This window comes from Copadichromis virginalis, linkage group LG9 (assembly GCF_057382275.1).
Source record: "Copadichromis virginalis isolate Kocher_CV1m ecotype Utaka linkage group LG9, C_Virginalis_male_GT1.1, whole genome shotgun sequence".
Taxonomy (NCBI): domain Eukaryota; kingdom Metazoa; phylum Chordata; class Actinopteri; order Cichliformes; family Cichlidae; genus Copadichromis; species Copadichromis virginalis.
Genome location: NC_140626.1, coordinates 33219910 through 33232041, shown reverse-complemented (window position 1 = coordinate 33232041; position 12132 = coordinate 33219910). Strand labels below are relative to the sequence as shown.

General features: G+C 39.7%; 1 protein-coding gene across 1 annotated transcript in view; it reads right to left on the bottom strand.

Annotated features, from left to right (window-relative positions):
* Positions 1 to 11082, bottom strand: part of LOC146702332 (uncharacterized) — a 35650-nt gene extending 24568 nt beyond the window's left edge. The window contains exon 1 of the mRNA XM_085468921.1: positions 11040 to 11082. Coding sequence (XP_085325047.1) covers positions 11040 to 11082 — 43 coding nt within the window. The remainder of the gene's footprint in view (positions 1 to 11039) is intronic.
* Positions 11083 to 12132: the final 1050 nt, after the last annotated feature.

The window sequence follows — 12132 nt, the reverse complement described above, 5'->3', positions numbered from 1 at the left end:
CAGAATGAATGGGGCCATGTATCGTGAGATTTTGAGCCAAAACCTCCTTCCATCAGTGAGAACTTTGAAGATGAAACGAGGCTGGGTCTTCCAACATGACAATGATCCAAAACACACCGCCCGGGCAACAAAGGAGTGGCTCCGTAAGAAGCATTTGAAAGTCCTGGAGTGGCCTAGCCAGTCTCCAGACCTCAACCCCATAGAAAATCTGTGGCGGGAGTTGAAAGTCCGTGTTGCTCGGCGACAGCCCCAAAACATCACTGCTCTCGAGAAGATCTGCATGGAGGAATGGGCCAAAATACCAGCTACTGTGTGTGCAAACCTGGTAAAGACCTATAGTAAACGTTTGACCTCTGTTATTGCCAACAAAGGTTATGTTACAAAGTATTGAGTTGTATTTTTGTTATTGACCAAATACTTATTTTCCACCCTGATTTACCAATAAATTCTTTACAAATCCTACCATGTGAATTCATGGATTTTTTTTTTCACATTCTGTCTCTCACAGTTGAAGTGTACCTCTGGTGCAAATTACTGACCTCTGTCATCATTTTAGGTGGGGGAACTTGCACAATCGGTGGCTGACTAAATACTTATTTGCCCCACTGTATATTTCAAATGCAACAAGGGTTTCTACAGACAAAAACATGGCTGTGCTGTAGGGCTGCCACAAACGATTATTTTGATAGTCGACTAATCAGATCATGCATCCATTGGACATAAAACGTACAGCTTATTGCACCAGCATGCAGCTGCTCTTATATAACTATCATTAGCTTACAGCTTTAAGTGTTTATTTTTAGTTAGCACATACCTTAAAGACAGGATGATAGCTTTTTAAATTTGATTGAAATTTGCAGATTTTTTTGGTGAAGTTTAATAAACTCAGCCGTCTGCTCCTTGCTATCTAAAATGTAACAGGACAACAGAGTAAATTCTCGAGCACCTCACACTTCTGATAATCAGCTGTCTGCTTGACGTTTATTCAGCTGTGTAAAAACTATAACTTTAATCTCAGCCAAACCGATTTACTCAGGAACAAATAAAATACTAAAAAAAGCCAAACAATAATATTTTTAAGTTATCTAAGTGACTTATATATCATGTTTAACCTGAGTAGCGAAAGACGGCGGTGGGTTTGAAAACGATTTGCCGGGAGTCCGGTGTTCTCACGGGCTCTAGTGAGCCTTGAACCCGGGCTAGTTATCCTGGGCCATCTGACCTCAGGAAATCACATGATAGGGTGGGGCCAGGTTTCACAATGAACTCACCCGAAACCCTGGCTGATTGTGACCCACACCCGTTTTCACACCTTGGCTCATGTGATTAGGCAGAGGATCATCAGGGGGTCCATTGCCCCTCTCGGTGGGTTACTCCCACAGGGCTTAAATCTGGGACTCTCCACCAGTTGACCCTAGAACTGAAGAAGCTTCTTGGATGAAGGCGAAACGTCTTCAAGCAACTTAAAGAAGACAAGACGCTTTTCTTTCCAAGCTCCTTAGACTGTTACAATGGGAGTTGGAATGAAAATGACATAACTTAAGAAATATTGATCACTGGAGAAAATCTTTTACTTCATGAAAAATTCAAGAGTTCAACTGATGATATTGTTCTTGCAATGTGTGCTGATAAAATATCATCTTTGTATTTTCTTGTAACTTTTGTGTTTTTTGTTTGTGACGTACATTCTGCATGTGTGGAGGAGCCCAGGATGGAAAATATAAAGCTGCTGTTAACAACCAGCTGTGCACACAGTTTCAATAACAGTGTAACTGTGATATTTTTCTCACCTCCTGTGTTGAAGTCATTGTTTCCTCTGTAGTGGCTGAGCTGAGTCCAAATGGCTGAAACTTTTCCTCTGCTGCTCCACCAGACTCTTCTCCTCCTGATACTCAGCTGGGACACAAAAAGTATAGATATGTATTTTATCCCTGACAAGAAGAAGCAGAGCAAATAAACATTACTACACTCAGTGACAACAATACCTATGAACAGGGTCGGCAACCCCGGGCATGCGTGTCACAGCTGATACACGAAGGGTTAACTGATGGCATAACCATAATAAACCATAACTTTATTTTGTTCATAAGGTTAGTTAGTTAGTAGAGTTGCCGACTGTCCCATAAAAATGGAATCGTCACGTATTCAGAGAAAATATTATGGGTATCATTTTGAGCTGGAAAGGAACACAGTTTGTCCCGGACTTTAGCTACAATGATGAAGACACAAAGCTGGATTTATTCTGTCGTTACGCTGCACAGCTGCCTCTTCTTCTCTCATTCTCCCCCCTCCCTCTCCCGTTTCTACTTCAATCATGAAACTGATCAATGATCAGCTGATCGTCTCTCTTGTTTGTTTATCGCCCACTTTGCGCCAGAAAGAAGAAACCAGCGGATGTCGCGCAAAACAACAGCAGCACGTTTAAGCTTGATCAGCTGGTGTTCGAATTTATTCAATATTACTTTCTAGCATCAGCTGAAGTTTGCTGGAGCCACAGCTGTAAAGCTGCTGGTCATGATGTCGGTTTGGATATGTGGTGAGAGGGAAACATGAAGATGAAACCAGGAGATGTCCTTACTGAATCATCAGAGCTGAACAGGTGATGGAGAAACAGGTTTACCTTTTAGGTGACATGAATGAGTTGAAGTTATGAACTGTTTCTGAGAGACAAATAACACCAGGATCCTTTTCTAAGTAGCTAACAGCTGGTAACTGTGCAGGGGACTTTGCCAGGGGACCAGGTAGGGCATTGACAGGGACAGTGGGGCACATAAAAATACTTTCTTATTCTCATTTAAAATGTCTGGCTGTTATTAAATAATTATCTGAAGCTTACAACCAAAGTTTTTATCTGATGTAAAATGTATAGAAATCATACATATACCAACAAGACTGTACATCACTGTCACAACAGTGTTTGTTTTCATTCAAAGGCTTTATGGCTTTAATACCTGGTGGGCCGGTCTGTAGTCAAAATGCCCAGAGCGATTTTTGTCCCAGTACAGCCCTGGGCACGACACGCAGTGAAATTATCTGAGAAGGTGTATTAAAAAAATTAATGGCCGGGCCAGCGGTGCACATCGCAAATTAGCTCGCGTAGACACATTCGTTTTGCCGCTTCTTAATGACGGTACAGGGCTCTAGACTAACTTTTTGCCATGGGCGTACCGGTACGCCTAACTTTAAAAAGTTAGGCGTACCGGTACGCTCATGGCAAAAAGTTAGTCTAGTCTAGAAGTTAGTCTAGAACTTTAAAAAGTTAGGCGTACCGGCACAAAAGTTAGGCGCACACAAATTTTATAATAATTTATATAATACAATGTGTTTTTCTGGATACACTGTGCTTTTTCAGCATTCAAAGATTGATGACACCGTGTCAGAGCACTGGCTATGAATTTCAGAAGGATCAGGCCTTAACAGAAAAGTTAGCAATAGTTCTTTTCCTATTACAGCTACATCCACTTCTGTCGTGCCTAGGCTGCTCACTAGGGCTGGGTATCATCACTGATTTCTATAATCCATTTTCAAAGTCCCGATTCGATTCAACTTAGCCGCAGACAGTCAGAAATATTATAATTCTGATCATTTATCAGTACTGACTTCATCAGAATTGTGAACATCACAGCAGATGCCTTTGTGTGAAAGTAACTGAGAATAAAAAACAGAAAAACATGAAGGAGATTTTCCTGGTCTGGCTTTTTATAGCAGATAACCTTAAAAATATTCTACAATGTTCTGCATATAAAGTTTAAATTCCTTCAGTATTGAACAACAGAAAAAATAGGCTTTCTTGTCCGAGGTCATTTAAGTGAAAAAAAAGAAAAGAAAAAGACAGCATAAATACACATTCGTTAACCAATATTAATAGGACCTTTGAGCTCAATGGTAATTAATTAGTAGTGGAAATAATTTCTGGTACGCATCACAGAAATGTAGCAGTGACAATAATATTGTATGCTTTAATTCTACTGGGCAATAGAGATTGAAAATGTGACGTCACTCAGGGGTAAAACTGCAAAGAATTCTGGGAACTCGTGGCAAGAGGTACTAGCGCACGCAGGCTTTCAATTTAAATCAGTTATACAGCGATAAAAAGAAACACAAAAAATGGCAAGAAGCTGTTGTATTATTAACTGCAATAGCCGGTCGCATGACAGCCACGGGAAGCCGACGGGTAAAGAGATCGGTTGTTATCGGATTACGTCGTTGAAGAGAAATTGTTCGAGCCATGTTTCCGAAGTAACAAAGAGGCGACTGGATTGCAGCCATTCAAAGACATTGCATGCTTGAGACAAGAGAAAAAACCACAATAACAACACTGGTCCGGCCGGGTTAAGTCAAACGATGATTTTAATGATCACACGCGTGGGAGATGGACACTGTATGCAGACAGCCTCAGATCTCAAAATGGTGGAGCATTGCTCAAACTCTTATAGCCTCTGGTTCTCCCACCTTATCATAAAAGCCTAAACATTCACATGCTTTCTCTCACACGGTGCCTAAGCTACAACCTTGGCTCCCCGTTTATCTGCTCCTGCTGAGTTGGGGCAGAAAACTCCAGTATATTCTGTTCTCTTCTAATCAGACAAATAAGGCGATGACTTTCTGCAAACAGTATTTCTTATAACATCATAAAACAATATCATTCATCCACAATAAATCAGCAGTCTAATGTAATGCAAATCAGTTTAACGAATGCAATAGTTATCAGCTTCTTCTAATTCAGGAGAATAATGCAAACTAAAACTACATAATAATTCACAATCTTTAGTTAGGGGTATAACATGGCATAAAATAATATTATAATCTAACAAGAGAGAGCCCCGAGGCCTTTGTTAAACTAACAGAACAAACACTGAGGTCTTCCACTGGGGAGGTTGCTGCTGCAGACTCTCATATACACCCTCTGGATGTCAGCCGTTTCCACCTGCAACAAACGGACAGCAGCCGCACTTCTGCAAGCACAGAAACGGACTCCTCATATATGGGATATCTGTGACTGATGGGCGACTAGCAGATCCCAGCAGCTCAGAGTCCCAGACTTAAAGAGTGATTGGGCACTGGGAGCTCTGGCAGGCTCAGGACCTCTGACATGAACAAAAATCTTGACTTGGCTGGGAGAAACAGAGGAAGAGCTGGAGCAGCAGCGTAGACTGGAGCTTGGCACGGACATCCAGACGATTGAGCTGCGTATCAAAACCCTGAAGGAGCTACAGAAGAAAAAGGGTCAAGTTAAGGAGGAGCGGAACAAGGAGAAGATGCAGGACACTGGAGAAAAGGACTGCCCCAACTGGGGCCAGAACCAGTATGGACAGAACTTTGAGCAGCAGAACCGATGGATGTAAACATACTGAAATGGAGGAGGGCAGGATCCAAGGGCACGCTTCAGGCCGTGGTTTACCCAGAACACCACAACAGGAAAGTGATGAACACAAACACCCACACAAACACACACATCTACATGCACAGACTCAGAATGAAGAGTGATACACACACACACGCTGATGCAATGAAGAATGCTTTACTAACAAATGCTGCACACAAACATCTAAATACGGAGTCGGTTACAACAACAAGACGCCATTGATTGTTTATTGGTTAAATGCATTTCATGCCACACAGAGGGCATTTGTGTTGATTTAGGGGACAGGGTCTATTGCAGTTTGGTAATGAAAACAATGCGTGTGCGTGATGTCTGTTTATGGCTCAAGGCCTCCACTGAATTGTTCACTGTGCTTAACACAGCCTAACAAGGAGCAGTGGTAGAGAGTGAAAATGATGAATGAACGGTGTGAGTTTTATTCCGGAGAAAATATGAAAAGGTTGTGTTGATTTAACCCAGTTGTTTAAATTTCTGCCAAAGCAAAGCGTTTGTGTGTAACCACCAGAGGTGGGACCAAGTCATTGTTTTGCAAGTCTCAAGTAAGTCTCAAGTCTTTATCCTCAAGTCTCAAGTCAAGTCTCAAGTAATGTCAGGCAAGTCAGAGTCGAGTCTCAAGTCACTGGTGTAAAAGTCCGAGTCAAGTCACAAGTCTGAAACTTTGAATTTCAAGTCCTTTCGAGTCATTCAAAAAAACGAAAAAAAGCATGTTGCAGTTATATGCTAAATGTAAATATTAGACCATGTAATTTTAAAATCTGTGTTTTTCTCAACACATGACAAAATAGTGAACTTAGAAAATATACACAAATTGTGAAATTGCACCTCTTTAAAATGCAGCTCAATTAAACCTAGCTCCAAGAATAATTTTCACCGACAGTTCTGAGATAAGCTGCATGTTATTCTTGGATGCGCTTGTAGGACCGGCTTTAAAATCGCATGACAAAAATATCATACACATAAAAAAAAACTGCATCACCAACGTAGCCTGGACAACATTTGCTAGTTAGATGAAGTCAGCTATCTCATCGTAGCATATTTATATGCATATTTATAATTATACGGTTCTTGGAGTGAGTGCATACACTCATGAAGTTTAGTAACTTCAGGTCACTGCAACAAGCCCAGGTACAGTTTACCGACGGATGGGTGCAGGACCTTGAAACGCACCGTGTAGAAAGTAAAGACCATCGTACGTATCATAAGTTTACCAGTCTCACAAATCGTCGTCATAAATACACATTCGTTAACCGTTTATTAATAGGACCTTTGAGCTCAACGATAATTAATTAGTAGTGGAAATAATTTCTGGTAGCATCACAGAAATGTAGCAGTGACAATAATATTGTATGCTGTAATCGTACTGGACAATTAGTGATACAAAAAACCTGTTTTATCCTGTGAATAAAAGTATATGTTTTTGTCAATGTACCATAATAACAGAAGCGAAACGCAATATTGTGTCAGGACAATTCACTATTTATGCACAATAAACAAAGGAGCATAGCGCGACCATTTCTGTTCAGCGCCAGACTTGCTTGTAACCTATATCACCAATTATTTTATGAAAAATGACGTATTAACTACTAAAAAACACTGACCTTCGTGTAAATGCTTGGAGCAGACTAACCTGTGAGCTGGAGTGTTCTGGGACGTTATATTTGGTCTTTGAATGGCTGCAATCCAGGCCATCCGTCGCGTCTTTGTTACTTCGGAAACATGGCTCGAACAATTTCTCTTCAACGACGTAATCCGATAACAACCGATCTCTTTACCCGTCGGCTTCCCGTGGCTGTCATGCGACCCGCTGTTGCAGTTAATAATACAACAGCTTCTTGCCATTTTTGTGTTTCTTTTTATCGCTGTATAACTGATTTCAATTGAAAGTCTGTGTGCGCTAGTACCTCTTGCCACGAGTTCCCAGAATCCTTTGCGGTTCTACCCGTGAATGACGTCACATTTTCAATCTCTATATAATATGCATGTTAAATTTTATATTTGGGGTAAAATATCAAGTCTTTTCAAGTAAACCGGTTCAAGTCCAATTCAAGTCCCAAGTCATTGGTGTAAAAGTCCAAGTCAAGTCACAAGTCTTAGAACATTTTTTCAAGTCAAGTCTAAAGTCATAAAATTAATGACTCGAGTCCAAGTCATGTGACTCGAGTCCACACCTCTGGTAACCACTGTCCACTATTGAATCAAGTAAATCCGACATGTTTTTGTCGGTGCAAAAAAAGGAGTTTCGGTAACTGTATGCCTACACAATATTTGGTTGATCTTTGGGTTTTGTTTGACACTAGGTTGATTCTATCATTGAGGTTTGGATTGTTTTCCTTCTCTAAGAGAGAGAAGGATGGTTTTATGCTTGGACATGTTTGCAATGGGCCCCAGTATTTGTTATTATATGAGTGTTTTATTGGTTACGTTTGTTTTTGCTTTCGTTACAGTGCACTGAGATAAGAACATCTGAGAGGTATGATCCACCGGTGGTGATATTTTGGTATTTTGTGAGTTCCTGATTTAACAAATCGGCTCCTTAATCCAGGCCTGAGAGATTGAACTTTAAAGCGCTATGAAATGTTCTTACTGAAAACAGTCGCAAAGTGTTTTTCTCGATGATTATAATGGGCTTGGGAGAAATTCACTTATATGGGACACTGATCGAATGAGAAGTCCTGAGCCTAAAAGGATTGCAGCGAGTCAATCCAGTCCAAAAAAACCCCAAACAAACAAGGAACTGTTTCCTTTAAAATGATGACGTCATCTTGCTGGTGATGGAGGCTTGAATAGGTTGCGTGTCAGACTCCATTATCAGCAATATCTGGTATGAATGTGTGTGGATGTATGCATGTGACTGGACTGTGATGGACTGACGACTAAAAGTTTTAACTGACTTGGTACTGAGAGAAAAACGGTACCGACTTTAGGATTAGTAGATGTTCACAAACAATTCACCCAGCCTCTAAAAGAAGGGTGGATGTTTTGTCTTGCTTTGGTTTGTTTTGTAATAACAGAAGAATGACAGTTTTCAGGGGGAGGCTGTAGCTTCACAGGAGTGTGAACTGCAGACTTAACCCTTTGGTTGCTAATTTTGAGTTACTGATGTTTGCATTAAGAAAATTGTGTTTTAGTAGCTGTGTTTCGATTAATGTATCATATTATATGGTTGGGAATGTTAAATGCTAAAGTGAAGAAAAGGTTTGATTTCACTCATGACTGAACATGTTATTATTAACCATAGTGGGTCACTGTAAAGAGTCAATTAACTTTTATAGAGGTAAAAAAAAAAAACAAAAAAAACCCTCTACCGAGGTCTATGAATAACAGGGGAATGATAGACTTGTCACACGCAAAATAGAGATATGTAATGATAAACACTGGTCCCCGCCTTTTGGGTGCTTTCTTGAAATAGTCAGCAATTTAAAAGTAAGATAGAACCGACAGGGGTGGTGCTGCACAAGAACAAGAGTAAGATAAGTAAAATATTGTGTTTAGTTTTGAGAAGTTTAAATTAAAATGTACCATTACACTCAGAGGATCAATATGAAGTACATGACTGGTGACTGTTCTGTCTTGAGCTTTTGTTTTTACAGCACCCGCTTGACCACACCAACAGTTTCTCGCCACCGAAAAGGGGTACTTGCAAAGAATAGAGGAATATCATCAAAACTGGGAAAGGTAAGCCCCAAAGGGGGTGATAATGCCATAACTTTCACTTATGGTCAAATTCTCAAAATTTGACCCTGAACTTGAAAAAATTCTTTAAACATTTAGAGACAAAGTGGAGGTTTAGATAAACATAATGTCACAAACCACATAAGGATGGAGCACTTGAATCGATAAGATGGTGAATTGATACGCAGTGTAATGTTGATCATGTTGGTTATGTTTATTCCAGTGTGCGGAGCAAGGTTATTATTATTAAAGACAACAAATGAAATAACGAAAACTAGAAGTGGAAAAACATTTGCGTTAACGGAAATAAAATCAAAACAAAGAAGGAAAACTGATTAAAACGGTAATGAAGGTTCACAAAACTAACTAAAATCAACTGGATTTATAGCAAAATGTGTTTAGTTTCATTGATGTGTGCGTGCCCTGCAATAGTCAAGTCAAGGCAGTACGTAAGTTGAGTCATCTGTGTTGCTGCTCCGTCCACGCGCAGAATCATGTCAGGAAAGTCGGGAGAAAGCGCCAGAGTCCAATTTAGGATCACTTTGAATATGACTGTTTTTTAGATATAGCAAGAATCTGGTAGTGGAAAGAGACACAATGTCCTCTTGAGACCCAGGGAGGAAGAAAAAAGAAAAAAGGAAGAGTAGTTTCCTTTTTTCTTTTTCTTTTTAAGATAAATCAAGTGTTGGGACGGTAAAATAAATACATTACAAAAACAAAATTGTTTTTAACTAATTTTATTTAAATTTTACAACAGGTGCACTACAGTGCACAAGGGGAGTTCATTGATCACGAATGTGAAACTAACAACATTCAAGAGCTATTTAAGATAATTAAATGCTCCACGGAAATTTTTGTAAGCAGGATATTAAAACTTATTTATATAACAATATCATAAAAATGTAGATCAGGGACCAACTTAGAAGTCACTGACACTTCACTAGCTGTAAGCCATTGGTTCAGGAACAAGTGATTGCACAGGGCTTTCTATTTCACAAAAGTCAATTCATTTATGATATCTGAGGAAGTACTGTGATTTTTTATTTTTATTTGGAGACACAAAGGAACATTTGGCACTTCCCACATCTCACATATGTTTTACTGTTTCACCCAACCATTCTACAACTGAAATGCCTTGGACCGTTAACCATTTCAGGCAAGTGGAGTGAACCATATTTTGCTACACTCTCATCTGATTGGGGCTTCCTTTTCTTGATTTTCGGAGAGAACTTTTCATTACTGGTATTATTCAGGTCTTGTTCACATGTTTGTCCCTGGTTTCTCAGCCAAGAGGAGCTTGAACTCCAGATACTGTGAGTTCTGTTTGCACATTGAGATCACTGATGACTTTTAGCAACGACGTGATCTTGTAGAAACAATTAGGTGTCATGGATTCAGCTATAATTGTGACTCTTATTTTTTTTTTCTTTAGTGGAAAACATTTCTGCATTTTACCCATATTTTATTTTTAACTCAAAATCAAAATTCCAGATTCTCCTACAGGTTGGTTTTGGACCAGATAGGACGACAGTTTTCAGGGGGCCCTGCTGTCATTTTTTTGTAAAGCAAATTTACCTTGCCTTTGGGTATAAATAAAGTTACCTTGACCTTGACTTTCTCTATTACATCTGCCACTGCATCTTGATAATCTTTGTGTGGCTCCTCCTGGGTTCTCACCCTCTCCTATCTGGCTCACATGACTCTCATCTTCTGAAAAATCTATGTTTGAATCTCGCTCAATTATCCTGTTAAGAATTCTCTCTGCCTTCGTTAAAGAATTGTCTACTAGGAAAAAGTGAAATAAATATAAGTACAAAGTCCCGACGTGCACTAGAGTACACACTAATAAATTAGTCATGTTCTCTGTGAAACTCAATAAGCCTAATTCTTAAAGACTCCTCAAATTATTTACTAGATGTTTATTTTTGAATAAAATAAAAATCTGAGTTTAACAAAACATTTTAAATGTAAATATCATGCTTACCTTTCTTTCTTTCATAAAATGTGCTGGTGGGCACGCCAGCCATTTTGAAAAGGTGGGAAAAAAAACAATTGGCAAGGCCACACCCCCACGCATGTGATATAAGGTTAAAGGTACTGTTGTCCTCTCTAAGAAACATCAGGACTTAGAGGAGTGGCAAGTAGAGGATGAGAGCTATAAGCAGAAACTAAATGTGTACTGCAGTGCGCAAAAATGAATTACTGGGTCATCAGGGGGTTATGAGGGACATTTATAAAACTAAAAATCCCACAAACCTTAAAGTGCACTTGAAAAGCTCACACAAGAAGGCTAACCTAGCTTATCTTGAAGAGCTCATCAGGGGGAGCACACTCCCCCTCCTTGAAGAGCTCCCCCACTCAACCCGCATCCCCAGAAAACTGCTAACCCCAGATAAGGCAGCGTGATGCATCCCGAGACAACAGGACTGGGACATCTAAATAAATGTGTGAAACAATCGCCTTCAAAAGGTCTATCAATTCACTTGAACCAAAATTAGGAACACCTGGTGCAGCAAGAGTTAATAATCTTAATACCCAAGGATAAGCAGAAGAGCATGATTGATATAATGGAGCTGGGATTTGGTGACACTTAATTTTTGCAAAACAAAACTAAAACTATAACTGGCGCTAATCAAAACTAAACTGAAACTAAGGATTTTCAGAAAATAAAAACTAGACTAAACTAGCAAAGAATTGGTAGAACTGATTGCAACTGGTAAAAAATTGAAAATCTGGAGGCAAAACTAGAAAAAACATAGAAACTAATGAAAATTGCAAAATGGTTAAAACCCTGGGGCGGAGATTGGCAGATCTGACCAGGGAATGTTATAAAATGGATTGTCAGGACAGTCAGCGTTAAAGCCACTTTCAGTCCATACTAGGATGGCATTGGACATCTTCGGGGCGGAAAAGGGTTGGTGTGACCAAGGTGTGGTTTGGCTTGTTTTATGTATATTTGAGATCATATGGCTCTGGATGGACCAGTTATCAGGGCATGGAAGGAGGACAGACTCATTAAATGAGGAGAAGGAATTTCCTGGGATTGGAGATCCTCTGGGTGAGTGGTTGACTGAAAG